Source organism: Dromiciops gliroides, chromosome 3 (genome assembly GCF_019393635.1).
Source record: "Dromiciops gliroides isolate mDroGli1 chromosome 3, mDroGli1.pri, whole genome shotgun sequence".
In the NCBI taxonomy this organism is placed as follows: domain Eukaryota; kingdom Metazoa; phylum Chordata; class Mammalia; order Microbiotheria; family Microbiotheriidae; genus Dromiciops; species Dromiciops gliroides.
This window is the reverse complement of record NC_057863.1, coordinates 261478104-261498808: the sequence shown is the minus strand read 5'-3', so window position 1 is coordinate 261498808 and position 20705 is coordinate 261478104. Positions and strand designations below refer to the sequence as shown.

The window sequence follows — 20705 nt, the reverse complement described above, 5'->3', positions numbered from 1 at the left end:
CCACTCTGACTGTAGGATTTTATTAAAAGGATCATAAAGGATTAGAGCTCAAGAAAATGGAAGTGATGATCCATCTAGGACCTATACTGCTCAGCTAGTCCTGTGAAGCATAGTTTAGGACTGGACATTGTTAAGCTGCAGAGCATCTATCAAAGGCATTGTTGGTAAAAGAATCTCTGGTTCAGACATTTTTAGGTTCATTGGAAGGAACTGGTGGTCTGGCTTTACAGGACACTCCAGAGGATGTAGTAGCTCTCAAAGTGTTTTAAAGGTCAGCATTGTAGTATGGATACTAGATCTCTTCTATTTGTCCAGAAGTGGGAGAACTTGGCATTTCCTTCTTTCCTTCCAATAAGTGATTTTTGCCTTAAAATGGTTTGTCCAAAGGAGAAAAATTCTTCCTGAAATAGTGGTTTTTATTGAAGTGAGCACCAGGGAAGATCTTTGATCAAAAGACAGATGAACCATTTGGAGCTATGTTTTGGGAGGGATGGAAAAAAGGGCAGCCAGAGGCTCTGTCTTGAATTTAGCAACTCTTTCTGAGGCATCCAACCTAAATAAAAAAAATCACTTGAAACCATCCTCTAAAAATGTGAGCCTCCTCCCCGCAACCTTTTTTTTCAAATAACTGATTGTAATAGTTGTTTCCCTTGCAATTTGCTTAGTGACTTCCTCGAACAGCTTTGGAGCTTGTACACAGTAGAACAAATTCCCATCTGGACACAAATACTATATTTTTATTTAGATTTTCCTCCTGTTGGTTTCTGTGAAAATCTATTGATATGAAGATATGGCCTTTTATTTGTTTTAAACTCTCCTTTTGGGGTTAAACACTTCCCCCCCACTAAAAGGGAACCTCTGTTTCCCTGTGATTCATGGATTACCAGGGGAGAGCTTATGGGGGTGGGGTTCATAGAAGGATTGAACTAGTCAGTCAATCCAAGTAAAGCAAAAGATTTTGCATCTAGGAAGTGTTTAGGAGATCTTTCAGTCTGACCCAAGGATGCCAGTGACTGGTAATGTGTAGAGGCTGACAAAAGGGAGCAAAGAGAAGAACACGAGGGAAGCATTGGAAGCTCCCAAACTACCCAGGTGCACCAGACATAATGGAGAGAAAAATCCAGTAGATCCACGACAATTGTCAGCCATTTCTTGAATTGAGAACAAAGTTCCAGAGCCATATATAACTAGAGAAGGTTGTTTTAAGGTAATAGCAAGATGCATTAGATGAGCTGCTAGTGGTACTTGGACTATTTCCAATACTGCCTAAAACACAGGTCCACAAACTTTCTTCACACCGTATCTGGGGGTCTTGGTGAATGGGCCTCATGGGTCTTTGGAGGTGGGGAATCCCCAAACCCCAAGGTAGGGTGTGGAACAGCAAAGTAGAAGTTCTCTTTCTCTGGAAGTTTGAGTTGATTAGAGAGTTCAGGTGTTTGAGTGGTTAGCAGGACATTCTTGGAACACTGAGTCCACTTTCCCATAGAAGCTTTGGCCTCAGATCTAGGGCAGTTTTGTGAGTTGGACCAGCTACTCAGGTGGCTGGAGAATATGAGACCCACCCAAAGGGCAAGGTTCCTTGAAAACCTTCAGATTTGCTATTTGAGTCTCTTCTGTAGTCTGTACTAGGGACACATACATACACACAAAAGTCAAGAGTCCCTGTCTTTCAGCTGTCTTTCCTGTCCTTGTCTTTCCCTGTCATTTCTAAAGTTTTAAGACCAATGAGAATATGCAAACAGCAAGGCAGAGAGAAACATTTGGGTTTTTGGTTGGTTTTGTTTGTTTGTTTGTTTGATTGATTGTTTTTTGGTGGGGCAGTGAGGGTAAAGTGACTTGCGCAGGGTCACACAGCTAGTAAGTGTCAAGTGTCTGAGACCGGATTTGAACTCAGGTACTCCTGAATCCAGGGCTGGTGCTTTATCCACTGTGCCACCTAGCTGCCCCCAAGAGAAACATTTGTAATGGGATTTCAAAAAGATGTTTCAATTAGGGGAAGTTGCTATGGACTTGGGGGTGGGACTCACAGGATGAGAATGTTAGTGGTTTACTCTTCTTTTCTTAGTATCTGTTCTGCCTGTTGAATTTGTTGTTATGAAATTCCATCAGAGTTCCTTTGTCAGCAGCAGGATATCACCTGAAAGAATCAATTGGTCAATAAACCATTCTATCTACAAACCTGTATTCAATATCTGTTGTTTGTCTGACATGTTCTATCAAGCTAAAAATGCTTTGAGCATGACTTTGGTAACAGATGACATCTGTTTTCCCAAGACCAGCCAACTTTATCACAGGGAGGCACATCACTAGTAAGCTGGACAATTGTTGATGAATTTTTTTATGTCATGGCAGCCCACAATTCGAAGACAAATTTAAAATGTCCCTCCATCCTGTGCCCTTAGGTGCTTTTACTTCTTTAGTAGTGATACAAGCATTGTAGGAAATCATGCAGAGGGTGCTAAGAATCATAGACTTTTTAGACTATTAATTATCTTCAATTTAACAGTTGGTACTCTAATTGTGAAATCTCTTTCTAATGATACACAAGGGCACATATTTCTGGAAGAGACAAATCATATATATTTTTAAATTTTTACTATAAACAAAATCATAATGAAGAAAAGTTTCAGTTAAATAAAAGGATGGCTCCAGGTACACCTTAGAAAATCAGAAAAAGGAGGTGAAGTGGCTTTTCTCATTTTCTCGAATGATAGCAGAAACTTTGTTTTATGGGCTATTTGGTCATTTGGTATTATAGTACTAATGATAAGTATTTGCAAAAAGACTGCTATGAAAATAATTGCAGCTTATGCATTAAGATCAATTGCTGAGGATAAAGTGATAGAGAAATTTTATGAGGAACTTAATAATCCCTTCTAAATCAAATCACAATATATAGTGATATTCGGTTACTTTGGTACAACTATGGAAAAGGTGAGAAAGGGAAGAAGAAAATCAAAAGTATCATTCAAGAGAGATTAATGAAAGAGGCCAAAGACTTGTAAATGATACAGAAGCCTCACATCTTTCTATCATGAACCTGAAGGCTTTTTCAAGGATTTTAGCTCAGAAGGGGCAGAGATATATAGGAAAAGAACTAGGGGAGATAAGATTTAGTGAAAACTTTGTTTTTGTTTTTCATGGAAAAGATTGGTATATTTGTAGGCATCAGTGAAAGAAACAAAAGAAATGGGAGAGGGTGATGGTAGTATGGAAAATCTGGAAAAAATGAGAGGGTATGGCATCAAGGATACATGTAGGAAGGATTGGCTTGATAAGAATAGTCTTATTATCAGATTGTAGTAATTGGGGATATTCAAGGATTATATGAGGAGAATGTAAGATGGGAGAAGTAGAGAAGAGAGAGCTTGTGGAAAATGTCTTCAGACTTTTCAGTGAAATATAAGGAGAGATCCTCAGTTGAGAGGGTGAATGGAGAGAGTACTGTGAGAAATTTGGGGAGAGAAGAGAAAGTTTGGAATAGCTGGTCTGGTGCATGGGATAATAAATTAATGAGAAATACAAGGATTGATTCACTTAACCAAGGGCCTTAATTAGAAATAATAACTCTTCTAGATTAATTCAGCATTGATTAGCAAACCCCCACCCACTCATATCCTCTCCATCCTACTGATCCTGAATCCTTGGTTCAACCCTACTTTGTGGTATCCCTCTGTCCTCTCTCTTCCCACTTCCTCTGGATTCCTACCCTTAAAGACCTCCTCTTACTGTGCTCCCTGGAATATGTGTTCTGTAGGTAACTTATTTTCTTTTAACATTAAGTCTTCTCCTTTCCTTCTGCTTTTAGATGAAGGGAATTAGAATTCTTCTTGTTCCCCATTGCCACTTTCAGGTTCTCCCTCTAACATTATTACTCAGTAACTTTTCTTCCTTTGAGTTTCATTCAATCCATATTCATCACCCAATTAAGTTGCTAATTGTAATTATCTACTAAACTTCAGGGTACTTGCCTTCCTTCTCTGGTGAGTTCAGTGTCTGGCTCACAGTTTTTCTCTTCTCCACAATCTTGTTCTATTACCAGGGGATTTCATCATACATATTAATACATCTTCAAACACTCTAACTTCACAGTACCCCAAATGACTCATTTCCCATGACCTACTCTCCACTCCATTTCCACTACACATAGAGATGTTCTTACCCTTGATTTTATCATTACCCCAAAACATGCCACTATGTTTATGAACTCTGAAATTCCTTCTACTGATCACTATCAGTTGATATTTAACATTTCCCCCTGTGTTGAAATCCCCGAACCTGTTCTTCACCCTCCCTGTGACCTCTAGTCTCTACCCCTCAGTTCTTTCTTAGGTCATCATCTCAGCACTGCTTCTGTATTGCTTACCAAAATTCTTATATCTCCTCCATCCCAAACAAAACAAAACAAAAAACAACCCCCAAAACAACAATAAATAATGACGAAAACAAAAACTTATTTGATCTCTCCATCCCCACTAGCAATTATCATATTTATCCTCCCTTTTGTTTATAAATTTGAAAAGACCATCTACCTTAAACATCTCCACTTCCTTTCCTGCCATTCTCGTCTTAAATCTTTGCAGCAAAATTTCCATATATTCCTTCATCTGAAACTTCTCCCTCTTAATTGCCAAAGCTGATTGACTTTTTTTTCTTTTTTCTTTTCTTTTTTTATTTTTAATGTATAAGGTATTTTATTTTTTCCATTACATGTAAAGATAGTTCTCAACTTTTGTTTATACAAGCTTTACAATTTCAGATTTTTCTCCCTCCCTCCCCTCCCTCCCCCCTCCCCTAGACAGCAGGTAATCTGATATAGGTTATATCTATATATCTCTATACATATAGATATAGATATAGATATATACACACACATATATATATATACACATAATAACATTAATCCTATTTCTGCATTAATCCTGTTACAAGAGAAAAAATCAGAGCAGTGATGCAAAACCTCAAAATAGAAAAAAAAACCAACAGCACCCAAAACAAAAGAAATAATATGGTTCAATCAGCATCTATACTCCACAGTTCTTTCTTTCTTTTTTTTTCTTGGATTTGGAGATCCTCTTCTATCATGAGTTCCCTGAAACTCTTCTGTACCATTGCATTGGTGAGAAGAATATAGTCCATCACAGTAGGTCAACACTCAATGTTGATGATACTGTGTACAATGTTCTTCTGGTTCTGCTCATCTCACTCATCATCAACTCACGTAAGACCCTCCAGGTTTCTCTGAACTCTTCCTGCTCATCATTTCTTACAGCACAATAGTATTCCATTATATTCATATACCACAACTTGTCCAGCCATTCCCCAATTGATGGGCACCCCCTCAACTTCCAATTCCTTGCTACCACGTAAAGAGCAGCTATAAATATTTTTGTACATGTGGGTCCCTTTCCCCCTTCCATGATTTCTTTGGGCAAAAGACCTAAAAGTGGAATTGCTGGGTCAAAGGGTATGCACACAAAGCTGATTGACTTTTGTCAGTCTTTGTCCTTCTTGACTGCTCTGCTGCATTTGACACTATAAATTACCTTTTTATTCTTTAAAATTTTTTAAACTTTAAATATTTTATTTTTTCCAACTACATATAAAATTCTTTTAATATTTTAAAGCACATTTTAATTTTACTTTTTAAAGATATCATCTCATTATATTCAACTCACACCCCACCCTCTGCTGCTGTGCTGAGCTGCCCTCCCCTTTTGCCCAAGTGAGACAAACCTTTCCTGAAGTCTTCTAAAGTATCTCAAGTAAGAAGATTGTGTCTCTGTTTTTTTGTAGGTTCTGTAGTTCCAGAATCTGTTTAGAGGCTTGATTTAATGTTTTTGAGGGAAACAAGGGAGAGCTCAGGTAACTTCCTGGCTTCTCTCTGTCATCTTGGCTCTGCCTCCTATCTCCTTTGTAGGTTTTTGAGACGCTGCTTTCTCCTGGTTATCCTCATACCTCCTCCATTGACTATCTCCAATTTATCCCCTATATAGCTTGTTTGTATTATTTGCATGTTGTCTCTCCCATTAGACTGTGAGCTCCTTGAGAGCAGGAACTATCTTTTCCCTTTCTTTGTTTCCCCAGAACTCAACAGATCAGCATATAATAGGCAATTAATAAATATTTATTGACTGACTGACCCTTGCTATCTCCTTTCTGACCCTACTACTTAAATGAAATTGCTACCTCAAAATTGCCAATCTCTTAATACTAAATATGACGGAATTTTTTTGTCTTCACCCTTCATGAGCTCTCTGCATTGTTTAATAGTTTTGACCAGCCTCTTCTCTTAGTTTTCATGATATTTTCCCCTTCTTATGCCTGCTCTATGGTCTGTGGTCCCTCCCTACATGGTGCTGGACACTTAAGTATGTGTTTAAAAATGCTTGTTAGATGGGCTAGTTGACCTAACTGACTGATCCGCAGTCCATACTCCATGCCCTATGTATTTGTGTTCCCACTCCTTATTCCTCTGAGATATGTCCTGAATCCTCTTTTCTTTTCTATATTCTTTCTTTCTTTCTTTTTTAAATGGTGAGGTATGTGCCTGCATTCTTATTTTTATTTATTTATTTTTTTTGGCAAGGCAGTGGAGGTTAAGTGACTTGCCCAGGGTCACACAGCTAGTAAGTGTAAAGTATCTGAGGCTGGATTTGAACTCAGGTCTTCCCGAATCCAGGACCAGTGCTCTATCCACTGTGCCACCTAGCTGCCCCTCTATATTCTTTCTTAGTGATTTCATCTACTACCATGAGTGCATCATACCCATGCAGATGATTCTCTGATCTACATATGTCACTCTCATCTCTTCCTTGAATACCATAGGACCATAGATTTAGAACTGCTAGAGAGCTTGATGTCCATTTAGTCTAACCCCCTCATTTTACAGATGAGGAAACTGAGGTCCAGAGAGGCTATGAGACTCAGCCAAGGTCACACAATGGGGTAATAATTGAAAGTGATAATTGGGGGGCAGCCAGATAAAGCACCGGCCCTGGATTCAGGAGGACCTGAGTTCAAATCGGACCTTAGACACTTGACACCTACTAGCTGTGTGACCCTGGGCAAGTCACTTAACCCTCATTGTCCCCCCCAAAAAAGTGATAATTGAACCCTCTAATTCTTTCCTTTGCTTCAACCCCAAGGATTTGCTTCATCCATTGGCTGCTGGATATCTTCATGCAAATATCCCACAGGGACCTCAAAGTCAGTATATATAAAATGGAATTAATTATATTCCCCCCAAAACCTCTGCCTACCTTTAACTTCTTCATTTATGTTGAGGGCATCACTATTTGCTCAGTTATCCAGATTTCCAACTTTGGATAATTATTCACTTTCCTTCATTTTTCATGATGTCAAGTCTTGTAGATTCTACTTCTACAACACCTCTCACATCTTCTTCTGTCCACTCAGTCACTATCCTATGTCTCACCTGAATTATAGAAAGACTATCCTTCTTGGATTTCCTCCAGTATTACTCATTTTCAACTCATTCTCTACATAGCAGCCAAAATATTCTTCCTATAGCATAGTTCTGGCAGTATCTTTCCTCTATTCAAGAAGCTACACTGGCTTCCTCTTAATTCTGTTTATAATTCCCTTCATTTAACATTTTTAAAAAACCCTTCACAATCTGAATACAATCTACTTTTGCCGACATATACTACTTTACTTTCTCTCATGCACTCTTCAACAAAACTGGCTTACTTTTTCCACCTTTGCACTGGTTACCTTATATTCTTGGAATATTCACCTTCCTCACCTCAACCTCTTGAAATACTGTTATTGATACCACAATGACTTGCTGGAATCATAAATTAGAAAGAATAAGGGGCAGCTAGGTGGTGCAGTGGATAAAGCACCGGCCCTGGATTCAGGAGGACCTGAGTTCAAATCCAGCCTCAGACACTTGACACTTACTAGCTGTGTGACCCTGGGCAAGTCACTTAACCCCCTTTTCCCTGCAAAAAAAAAAGAAAGAAAAGAAAAGAAAGAAAGAAAGAATACATGAACATCTTGGTTTCCTCATTCTAGGTGAACCAAATTAGTGATCCTTTCTGAAGTGGAAGATTTCTCAGTGTAGTGTCTGAAGTCACATTTAGGCAGGTTTGTAAGTGGACACTGTTTGGAACATAGAGTTGGATGTTTTATAGAATTTCCCCTTGTCTATAAGATCAGCATTTCCCTGACACAGCTTCTTTTCTCAGATCCCAATATAGGGAGGTTTTACCTTAAAAAAAAAAAAAAAAGGACAAAGCTCCACCTGGTATATTATTGACCCCAGCTTCCCTGGTATAGCTTCTTGATTATCTAGGGGGAGAAAAAGTTCCAGGCACAAAAAGTCTAGCCCTTTCAAAGCTGGTGGGTGTCTAAAACCATAGGAGTTGCTTTACCCTGATGACCTGCTGATCAGCCATGGTTCCAGGAAGAGGCAAGGGAAGCTATGACTACCAAAGCTGAAGATAAGTCATTGTATCCTTGTTGCATGTCTTTACTCTGTTAGGACACAACAAACCACTTTTTTGTAAAACATTCAATGACTTAGATTTGCGTCCATTTTAAAAACTCAATATTGGATAGTTTTGATAACTTCTGCTTTATAATATAGTTTGAAGTCTGGAAGTGTTATTGTCCTTTAATTCTTACTTCTTTTCATCATTTTCCTTGATAGTGTAGATCTTTGTTTTTACCAATGAATTTTGTGTTTTTGAAATTTTTTTATCAAGTTCTATAAAGTATGCCTTTGGTAATTTGATTGTTATAGCATCAAGAGTGAAAATCAATTTTGGTAGTGTTGTCATTTTTATCATATTGGCATGGCCTAGCTGTGAGAACTGAATATTCCTCCAGATATTTAAGTTGCTTTTCATTTGTTTAAGGAGCACATTGTTTTGGTTTGGCTTGGTTTGGTTTTTTTATGGCAGGGCAATGAGGGTTAAGTGACTTGCCCAGAGTCACACAGCTAGTAAGTGTTAAGTGTCTGAGGCCAGATTTGAATTCAGGTCCTCCTGAATCCGGGGCCGGTGCTCTATCCACTGCGCCACCTAGCTGCCCCTCTAAGGAGCACATTGTAATTGAATCTATACAAGTCTTTTGTGTACTTTGGTAGGTGAATTCCCCAGATAGTTTCTAGATTTTACAGTTATTTGCAATGAGATTTCCCTTTCTATTATTGCTTCTATTGTTTATAATTATTATATAGAAGTACTTTTGCTTTTTGAGGATGTATTTTATAACCTGCCACTTTGATGATGCTCCAAAATATGTTATCAAATTATCAGAAAAAAGATAGTTTTTTTCTCTTCCTTACCCATTTTATGCCTTTATTTTCTTTTTCTTGTCTTATCACTGTTGCTAGCATTTCTAGAACCATATTAAATAACAGATGGGAAAGTGATCAGCTTTGTTTAAATTCTATATTTATTGATAAAGATTCTAGTGTATAACCATTCCATATGATGCTTGAATTTGCTTTTAGATAGATCCTTTTTTATAACATTAAAAAAAAGGTTGCTCTATCCCTATACTTAAATGCCACTTGGTCAGAAGTCCTCCCTGCTGTCTTGGTTCATGGACAAAAGAAAGATCTTTTATAACCTTTCTTGTACTGTACCTAATGTCTGTAGTATCCAGAAAGATCATCAATCAGCAGACTTTGTGGTTCCCTGGTTGTTAGTGAGTTGGTGCCAAGGTTATTGGGCTGTCCAATGAAAAGATTTTCCCATGGTTTTGATTGTGGGAGAGTAGGAAGAATGAAATCTCCAGTGAAGCAACTTAAGCTCTGGAGCCAAGAAGTAACCCACAGGAATCATCATCCACAAGTCTTCCTGACATAAACTTAATCAACAGTTCCTTGGCTATTAAAATTAGAGAGCACACCTTGAAGACTGAAAGAGATAATTTCAGAGCAAATAAAATAAAACACCATTTTATATAGCACTTCCTGAATTTTTCTTCTTTAATCAGGGAGAAAGCCTGAACATAGAATTTTCCTTTAACATACCTCTACCCTAATGCTACTGTCAACAGACTCTTACTCTTTCTCTGTACAGACTCCAAAACCTACCTTCTTTGGAGTCTCGCTGAATTGCTCACCTATCAACACCTTAAACCTATCAAGATAAGACATGTACAATTACAAAATAAAACAATAAATATGATATGTTCCTGAGAAGTAATGTGTTAAATTGCATCTTGTTCTGGTCCCCCTGATGACCCTACTCCCCTCTTTTAGTCAGTATAGTAATTAAATTTATAAGCAGCCCATATAAAGCAATAATAGCAGGAAGTAAGATTGCAAAGGGGAACCTAGAAGTCATTTACAGATGATCCCTCCAAAAATAAGAAATAAAAATAAAAAAGAAAGAACATGATTAGCTTATTCAGTAGAGGAGAGACTGAAAAAGAAAGGGTGATTTTCCTTCCAGGGTTCTGGAAGATTTATATTCTATAGGACTTTGACAAAGATATCTGGAAATGAGTGACACACAAATCATCTGACAAAGGTATCACATATGAATTGGGCATGAATCACATGAAAGCAATCCAAAATACAAGCTTGGGTGGATCCAAAACAAAATGTGAGTTTGGGCACCCAACACAAGAATGTTTTGAGTGGATCCAGGACCTGGGGGAACCCAAAATTCCTTGTAGCCTTTTCTGGCATTCCTAGAGAGTTACTGAGGTCAGGCAACATTCTGAGTACAAACAGACTCTAAGCACATAACATTAGGTTCAAACAATATTAATAAATAAAAATCCAAACATAGTTACAAATACTCTATGACTTTTCTTTGATTTATTCAAATTTAGGATTTGATGCTTTAAATTTCCATTTGAGTCTTTATCATTTGTTTGTGGACTCAGAACCAATTACTATTGTTATTGTGTTATGGTCTGCAAAGTATATTTAACTATTTCTGCCTTTTCACATTTGTTTTCAGTATCTTTATATTCTTGTACATGGCCAATTCTTATATTTTCCCTTTTGTTTATCATTCTGTTAGACTTATCCAAAACTGAAAAAGGGATGTTGAAGTCTTCTGGAGCTATTGTGTTACTGTCTATGTCTTCTTGCAGCTCAGATATGTTTCCTTAATGAATTTGGATGCTAATTTAGAACATGTAAGTTTATTATTAATATTGCTTTGTTGTCTATGATACTTTATAGCATAATATAATTTCCTTATTTATCCCTATTTATTTCTTGAATGATTTTGATTTGAAAGTAAAATAATTATAATCCTTGATTTCTTAAATTCACTTGGTATGTATTACATTTTTTCCATTTCCTCATTTAATTTCATGTATATCTGTTTTTTTTTAACATTTCTTGTAAGCAACAGACTGTAAAGTTATGCTTTCTTATCTTTTTTCTTATTAGATTTTTTTATTCATTCACATGTAAAGTTATGGGAGTTAGGTATATATTTTCTTCCATACAATCTCTAATATTTTTTCAAGTTATTGATTTTCCCTCCCCTGGTGTAATCACAGTACTATATTTATCCATACTTTTCCTTAATTTGTTTATTTTTATTTTTTTCATTTTTTTCATATTTTATTTCCCAAACTACTTTTTTTATATTTGAAAGTCAGATTTTCTATTTAGCTCTGGTCTTTTCATCAGGAATGCTTAAAACTCCTCTGTTTCATCGAATATCCATTTTATCCCTGAAGGATTATACTCAGTTTTACTGTGGAGGTGATTCTTGGTTGTAATCCTAGCTCCTTTACCCTCTGAAACATCATATTCCAAGCCTTCTTATCCTTTAATGTAGAAGCTACTAAATCTTGTATTATCCTGACTGTGACTGTACATGTTTCTTTCTACCTGTTTGCAATATCTTCCCCTTGACCAAGGAGCTCTGGAATTTGGATATAATATTCCTGGTAGTTTTCATTTTGGGATCTCCTTCAGGAGATGATTGGTGGATTCTTTCAATTTCTTTTTTACTTTCTGGTTCTAGAATATCAAAGCAGTTTTCCTTGATAATTTCTTGAAAGATGATGTTGAGGCTCTTTTTTTATTATTACTTTCACATTGGATTTCTCTCTTTTTCTCCTACCCTTTGACTAGTTCTGTTGATTGGTTTTGCAACTCTCTCTCCACTTTAGTTTTGGATAGTAGCCTTTTCAAATTAAATAATTTACCTGCACTGCAGTAGCTAGCCTCAATGCTGTTTTTGTCCTCATTGAAAGCCTCTGGCAACATTGCTGAAAAAACATCATGCTAAAGAGCTTGGGAGCAAGCACATGGCCTTTTTTTTTTTTTTTTTTTGCGGGGCAATGGGGGTTAAGTGACTTGCCCAGGGTCACACAGCTAGTAAGTGTCAAGTGTCTGAGGCCGGATTTGAACTCAGGTACTCCTGAACCCAGGGCCGGTGCTTTATCCACTGTGCCACCTAGCCGCCCCGCACATGGCCTTTTTTACTCCATTCATTACTGGGAAAGTATGAGAGTATCATCCATTGAACCCATTCAAGCATGCTGTCATGAAACTGATATACTACACTAAATAACTTCCCCAGGCATCCAAATTTTTCCATAATTTCCCACAAGCCCTCATGACTAATAGTATCAAAGGCCTTGGTCAGATTGACAAATATTGTGTAGAGTCCTCTGTTCTGCTCCCAGAGGTTTCTCTTAGAGGTGTTGGGCAGCAAATGCTGTATCTATCATTATTTTTCCCTTTCTGAAGCCACACTGGCTATCAGATAACCATCTTCCAGGTAACAGATTAACCTACTAAGGAGGAATCTGGTTAGAATCTTGCCAGTAATGACTAAGAGAAGGACCTTCCTTGTGATTGTCACAGGATAATCTATTTCCTTTACCTTTTATAGAGATGGACAATGGCGACATGATAACTTCATCTTGCCATATAACCTGGAAAATTATCAGCTGGATAGTATCAGCACCAGGCACTTTGCTACGCAAGAAGAGCCAAATGGCATTCAAAAACTCTTCTTTAACTTGAAACTTGGCTAGAAAGGGATTGACTTACAATGTGAGGTATATGTTCAATGGATTCAGCATTGATTGGTAATGGTTTATTGAGAACACTAGATTATCCTGTGACAATCACAAGGAAGGTCCTTCTCTTAGTCATTGCTGGCAAGATTCTAACCAGATTCCTCCTTAATAGGTTAATCTGTTACCTGGAAGATGGTTATCTGATAGCCAGTGTAGCTTCAGAAAGGGAAAAATAATGATAGATACAGCATTTGCTGTATTGTGTGTCCCACTTTGTGGGAGGGAGAGAAAATAGAATTTTGTTAATTTTTAAAAATTAAATTTTAAAGGAATTGACTAGATCATTGAGAGGTTAGATGAATTATTCAAGCTTATAGAACCATTATGTATCGGAGGCAACACCTCTCTTTATTTTAATTATTAACTTAATATTAATTTGTTACATAAAATTTACTCAATATGAGGATAAAGAGCCCTTTAATTATACAATGTAAGGCAGGGCTAATATAATGACAAATATAGATATTGACAAAGTAAAATTTAGAATCACTGTTTTCAGAGCTAAGGCCCAGCAAGCAAGCTGCTCCCTGAGCTTGTCAGGACAACAATCCTTCTTGATCACTCTCTGGATGATCTCACCCTCTGGGCTAGTCACACAATTCACCAGATGTTCTCTGGTCAAAACAAACACTGGACAAAGTAGGAACATCCTGCAGTGAATCAAACTTTTCACATGCTTGCTACTCCCTCATTGTTAGGGCTACAACTCACTGAACAGTCACTAGTATAAGTATTGAGATCTCCCGACACTGCCCTGGGTCCCCTGACTAGGGTGGGGGCCCAGCAGATGTCTATAGCTCCACCTTGCTTGCAAGCCCTTTTCCTCACTTAGAAAATGAACTTTCTCTCTAATTCCTGACACCTGTTTCTGCCCTATTCTATGCAGCTCCTGCCTTACATAGGTTAGAGAGCAGTTCTGGAAAAAGTCCAGTTGACAATGTAAGCCAGAGACTCTCAAAAGAAGGAAGATACCAAAGTATTATAGAGTGATCAAAGTAGAGTCTAGGGGAGCTGATTTCTAATAAGTTCTCTGCCACTTACTCAGAAAAATGTAATTTTAGACAATTCACTTAACCCCTCTAAGCTTCATTTTATTTTATTTATTTTTTTTAGTGAGGCAATTGGGGTTAAGTGACTTGCCCAGGGTCACACAGCTAGTAAGTGTTAAGTGTCTGAGGCCGGATTTGAACTCAGGTACTCCTGACTCCAGGGCCGGTGCTCTATCCACTGCGCCATCTAGCTGCTACAAAAATATGGAACGCTTCACGAATTTGCGTGTCATCCTTGCGCAGGGGCCATGCTAATCTTCTCTGTATCGTTCCAATTTTAGTATATGTGCTGCCGAAGCCAGCACTAAGCTTCATTTTAAAAATCTATACAATGAGTAGGTTAGGCTAGTCTTCCCCAACCCAGATCTACATCTAAGGTCCTATGAACAACTATACAAATGAAAGAAAAAGGTGGGGAATTAATGGAGTGGGGTAAGGGAATCTATTGAGATGGAAAAAGAACATAGAAAAGGGATGTTGACAGAGTTAAAGTAATCTTTCCTTACTTTACAAATTTGCCTAATGGGAGCCCTGGGCATTATGCAGGCTTCACTCCTGGGTTCAACTTATTGCAGATAATTGTTGCTCAGAAATTGTAGGCTAAGAAAAGTAATGTTACTTCTTCTGCTGGACTTATAAACTGGCACAGGGCAAACAGGGCTGTGACTAGGAGTTCTGTGAGGGTCACATGTTTCCTCTCAACAACAATTATATCCCCTTGTCATGTCTTGTGGTCCTCTAGTAATATGTGGTACTCCCAGCCTAGGAAGTTCCTCTCCCAGGTCCCACCTCATCATTTTCTTTCAATCCCTACAAGGATAAGAGACATAGTTTCTATGAGTTGGATCACTTCCCCCCTCCACCCCTCTCACAGAAAACCTAATAGCTGGTAATGTCTCTGCTTTCTCTACCAGTTGCACGGTTGCAGCAGAAAACTTACACAGAGAATGAAATGAAACTGTACTTTAGAAAATAATTTCTTATGCAATCTGAAACAAGTTTATTGAGAATTCAACAGCCTGAGAAGACAGAAAAGATCAAAGTAATGAAGAATTCATGAGAACTGTAAGTTAAAGTGTTGACATTCCATAGATGTCCAAATGTATAACATCCAGTTCATTCAGCTTGATGTAAAGTTGGCCCAACATGTCAATATTCAAGGCTGGCAAGATCTTCCTGTAGTAGCCTGGTATCAGGTCAGAAGAGCAGCAATGGAGAAGAGAGATGGTGAGTAGATGCAGACTTAGTCTCAGCTATTTCAGCCAATCAATAGAGTCCGAAAGACCAACATCTTCTGTAGCCATATGGTCCACAACCACTGTATCCATAGCCAAGGCCATAGCCTGGTGGTGAGTAGGTGCTTCCATAGCCACAACCAACACTGTAGCCCAAGGGATAGCCACAGCTGCCCCAGTAGGAACCTGGATAGACAGATCCAGGGAAGACGCTGTAGTTCATTGTGTCAAGAGTTGCTGGTGCAGCTAGGTAGCAGACTTTTTTGGATGTGATAAATATCCCCAGTTCTGGGGCTTCTTTATATATGCTCACAAAGGGGTGTGGTAATAACACGCGTCCTTTATTAACATTCTTTATAGCAATCTGAATGAAAAGAGATCATTAACTTGTGCTTTTATGTAAAGATGGCATAGTTGTTAAGGAATTTTTTGTGTGATTTACCACAGAAAATAAATCTCTTGAATACATTGTTTCCTCTCACTGAAAAATGCCTACAATATGTTCAAAGCACTTGGTCATAGAGAACCTCCGTATTGGGTCTTTACAGAACTCCGAAGTACTCAGATTATTCTTACCTTCTGAGTAGGCACTACTGTTACCCTTTGCCATTCCAAAGCAGACAAAAACCACTCTGAAACTAAGGATTTATCCTTTCTTTAATTCTGATTTGTTTGAAAGAATCCTTATTTACTTAACATACAACTGTAAGTTTTTTGTTTTTCTTCTTGCTTCAGTTGTATGAACTATGGTGCTAAAGAACTGAGAATCAGATTCCTACTGATGAGCCCCTTAGGGCATTATCTCACTTATCTCAGATGAAGAAAGTTACTTAACTAAGGTGCACAGATAAGTTTTTAACCCTGTCCTCCAACATAAAATCTAGTTCTTGATTTACTATACTATGTTGCAGAGACTTTATAAATACAAACAATTTGGGGAAGTAAACATGTGATTGTTTCTTAACCATAGTCTTTTGTGGGTAATGAGATGTAGAAAAGTAAGAAGCATAAGGGTTTACACGGTTTGGCAACACTTGCCTCATCTAGACCCATGGAGACTTTCTTTTTGGTTGCTACTTTTCATGTATATCCACTAAGGAGGGAACCTATCCCAATAATTTTGGAGCAAAAATATATAGAGCTTAAGCCTGTATAAGAGAATGTATTCATTCATTATGTAGGTCCTCAGAATGCCATTGTACCAAAAGTTCCATTAGTTTCTAATGGGGGGTGGGAGATGGGGGGGGGAGAGACAAGAATAGGATCATCACAGTCATAAAGTCTGTGATTGCTGATTCAGCAGAATTACTCACTTTTCTCTTTTGATAAACATCTTTTCTAGAATAGATGACACCTCTGCAAGCCCCAAAGTAAGATGGACACAATGTCACTTCTATTTGAATCTTTCAATAATTTGCATATCACATTTCAATACTCTTGACTAGTGGTATGAGGTAAATTATTATCACAAATGTTAAATTGAGACTACTTCCAAATTGATCTTGCCTAAATAATGTGTTTTTTTTTTATTGTGAGGCAATTGAGGTTAAGTGACTTGCCCAGGGTCACACAGCTAGTAAGTTGTGAAGTGTCTAAGGCCAGATTTGAACTCAGGTCCTTCTGACTCCAGGGCTGGTGCTCTAACCACTGCACCACCTAGCTGCCCCTCATCTTGCCTAAATAAATGACAGTATGCTCTAGCCTAGATTCTAGTGTCAACTCTGCTACTAACTAATTATGTAAACTTGGGTAAATCATTTAGCTTCTCTGGTCCAATTTTCCTCATCTAAAAATGAAGAATATCACTAGATTTCTAAGATGTCTTTTTTGAAATTCAAGTTTCACACATCTATTGATCCGCTTAAAGTGATAATTCAGCTCTCTTTTGCCAAAATTTAGTCAATTAAATGTTAACTCTAGAATTATTCTGTATAATTGTTTTGGCCACATTTACTCTTTCTGACATTCTATCCACAATTAGGATTCACTTAAAATAGTTAGCTAGTGTTATCCTTTTTGAATTTAAATAAGAGAGAGGGAAAATGGTACAATAGATAGAGATTCTGAGGTCAGAATTGGGAACAGAATAACTATTTCTATAGTGCTTACTATGTGCTATGCACTGAAAAAAAAGTCAGTTGATCTTTGCAATAACCCTGCAAGGTAGGTGCTATTAATACTCCCATTTGCAGTTAAGAAACAGAGGTTTGCCCAACATAAAAAAGCTAGTAAGTGTTTGAAGTAAGATTTGAACTCAGGTATTCCTTACTCAAGGCTTAACACTCTATCTATTGGACTACCAGGTACCCCCAGAAAAAAATTCAGGAAGACCTGAGTTGAAGTCCCACCTTCAACACATATTGGACCAATGGCAAGTCACATTTTCTCAGTGGCTTAGGAAACATTGCTAAGGTGTAGAGTTTAACTATCAAGTTGTAGAGAAGGTGATGACTTGTATTAGTAAAGGAAGTTCCTCAGTGGCAGGCCCCTACATCAATCCAATGAAAGAGAGGAAGAGGGAGAAACAATTTGGGAATAGTTACAGTAAAATCTGGCTTTCATGTGATGAACACATCGTTTTACAGATGTCAGCTCAATCTCTAGGTACACTGAGTTATGATGATTTACATAGCCAACAATAAATGACAACTTCCTTCCACTCTTGACGTTTTTGTGGCTAAGCTCCTTTTCAATTTATCCGTGGTTACAGCAGATAAACATGACTCTACCATTTGATGTGGAACATGTGAGGTATTCTTGGGAAACATTTGTACATTTTAGTTCTGCTTTGCTGTATAATGAGCTTACTAGCTACTACTGAAAACACCTCAAATAACTATCAGGTGTTTAACAATATAATTTATAGGAAGAAATCTTTGCCTTAATGCACTCTATCAATAAATTATGAGAAGTGCTGACAATACTGAAGTGGTTTGGGAATCCACCCACTTTAGAATCCTGGTAGTCATAACCAAAGGTGGAAAAACTGGAACCTTCTTCTTATGGTATCATGGAGGTGTTAGTGCAAAAGAGTAGAAACATAAAAAGAAACTTACACTCACACTTCTGTATTTGAGCTCAGTTATGGAAGTATAGGAAGTAAGAAATAGAAACCAGTCCAGCCACCAAGGTGACATAATTAGGGACATTATACTCCATCCCATATGTTTCTTGGTTCTTTTTCAAGGTTTAGGGCATATTCTGTGGGTGACTTTTTGAAATATATATTTCATTTCCACCATGACCCATGGACCAGAGTCCCTCATTCATGGTGTCTGATTCCAAGAGGGTCAGTTTCTATAACAACTGTATCTTTCTCTGGTCCCTATCCAACTCTGTCCCTCCCCTTCCATTATGGTCCATGGCACCCTTTCTCTTCTTTTGTTCCTTTGTTCACCCCCCACTCCCTTCCTTTCTACTGCTCTTTATATTAGACTTCTTAGGCTTCTTTCATCTTTTGATCACAGAAACTTGGCTTTCCTTTGAAGACACTTCATCCCCATCCACCCTCTCCATTACTGGATTACCTTCTTTCATGCCTCTTAACACAGTGGAAAATGAAGGGATGTAGAAAGGTCTTTGTTCTTTAGTGAAGCTTCCAGGTCCCTTCCCCTTCCTCTTTCTTTGAGGTTGACTCCCTACAGATATATCACACTATCTTGATCCTAGCTTTTATCTACCCATCCCCAAATCATTCTCCCTCCTTTCTCAAAGAATTTAATACCTCTATCAATCTTCTTCTTTACCTTAACTCTACATTTATTCTTGGATTCTTCAGCTTACATGTTGATGTCCCAACACATATCCTTATTTCAGTTTATCAACTTCCTTAACTCTTATGATCTGCAACTTCACTCTACTTCAATCATAGGGATCATCATCCCCTTGATCTTGTTGATGCCCCAAAATGTTCAATTTCACAATCCATAACCCTGAAATTACATTATTTGATGATGACTTCCTTTGCTTCAAGCTCTCTCTGTACCTTAGCACTCTTCAATTCTGTGTAGCTACAATTTCCAGTAATTATATCCTCTTTTCCCAGGATATCACTCCTATTGTGGCTTCACCTTACTCCCTCCAAGATATTGACCTTTGTAAAGTTATGTTCTCTACATTTGAATTGGCATTGGCATTGTTCTATCATCATGTCTTTTCAGACCCACCCTAACCCTGAATTATTCCTACCATATTGTTTCTCTGGTCCTGCTAAGTGTGCAGAACACAGTTGAGTGAAAAAATGTAACCATGCTGATTGGTTGCATTATAAACTTGTATTATCCAACCTCAACTGGGCCCTCACTGTTGCATGGGTACCACTCTTTCTATGCTACTCCCAATTTCAACTCATGTTCATAAGCCAGGTACCCAAAGGATAGCTGATTACTACTCTCAAGGTTCTAAGGGAAATACTATGGGGCTAAATGTTAGTTTTACATTAACAATTAGACAGTAATCTCAATTAGCTTTTAGGAAAGTGTTTACTAAAAGGGAATAGCAAGAATGATTGATATTTATTTTTTTTGCAGGGCAATGAGGGTTAAGTGACTTGTCCAGGGTCACACAGCTAGTAAGTGTCAAGTGGCTGAGGCTCGATTTGAACTCAGGTCCTCCTGACTTCAGGGTCAGTGCTTTATCCACTGCACCACCTAGCTGCCCAAGATTGCTCTTCTTAATGATGGTTGGAATCAGATCCAGTTTACAAAAACAAATAAAATCACTTCCACTTTACTAACCTTTCAAGCTTTGTCCTTATATCTCTTTCCTTTTCATTCAAACTCCTGAAAAATACCATCTATGCTCTTTGCCTCTACTTTATACCTCTTGCCATGAGTATACAGATAAACAAGGGTGGGAGGAGGGAATATGGAAAGGGAACTTAACATTTATATAGATTCTATTTTATGCCATACACTGTGCCATGTGATTTTTACAATTATCATCTTCGCTGATCCTCACCACAATCTTGCAAGGTAAGTATGGTTATCCCCATTTACAGTCAATGAAAGTGAAGCAAACAAAAATTGAGACTTTCTAAGAATGACAAAAACCAGTAAATGTCTGAGGCTGGATTTGAATTCAGATCTTCCTAACTCCAGCTCTAGCACTCTATCTACTGTACTACCAACTGCCTCTAAATGTTAACCATCATCTTTCTAAAAAAAACAAAACAAAGGGGGTAGCTAGGTGGCACAGTGGATAAAGCACTGACCCTGGATTCAGGAGGACCTGAGTTCAGATCTGGCCTCAGACACTTCACATTTACTAGCTGTGTGACCTTGGGCAAGTCGCTTAACCATCATTGACCAGCAACAAATAAAAAAAAATTTAATTAAAGAAAAACTGCACATGACACACTTCCAAGTTTTAAGCTAAATCT

General features: G+C 37.9%; 1 protein-coding gene and 1 non-coding gene across 2 annotated transcripts; both read right to left on the bottom strand.

The window, feature by feature from the left end:
• Positions 1 to 14288: 14288 nt before the first annotated feature.
• Positions 14289 to 14395, bottom strand: LOC122752042. Its single transcript, XR_006355847.1, has one exon. It is a non-coding gene; the product is annotated as a U6 spliceosomal RNA (small nuclear RNA).
• An 812-nt stretch (positions 14396 to 15207) lies between these two features.
• Positions 15208 to 15581, bottom strand: LOC122745782 (keratin-associated protein 8-1). The gene has a single exon (XM_043991234.1). The coding sequence runs from the start codon at positions 15546 to 15548 to the stop codon at positions 15357 to 15359; it is 192 nt and encodes a 63-aa protein (XP_043847169.1). The 5' UTR covers positions 15549 to 15581; the 3' UTR covers positions 15208 to 15356.
• Between the last annotated feature and the right edge of the window lie 5124 nt (positions 15582 to 20705).

What these genes read in the sequence shown, in the direction of transcription:
- LOC122745782 (XM_043991234.1), bottom strand. Translation starts at nt 15,548, where the DNA reads ATGAACTACAGCGTCTTCCCTGGATCTGTCTATCCAGGTTCCTACTGG.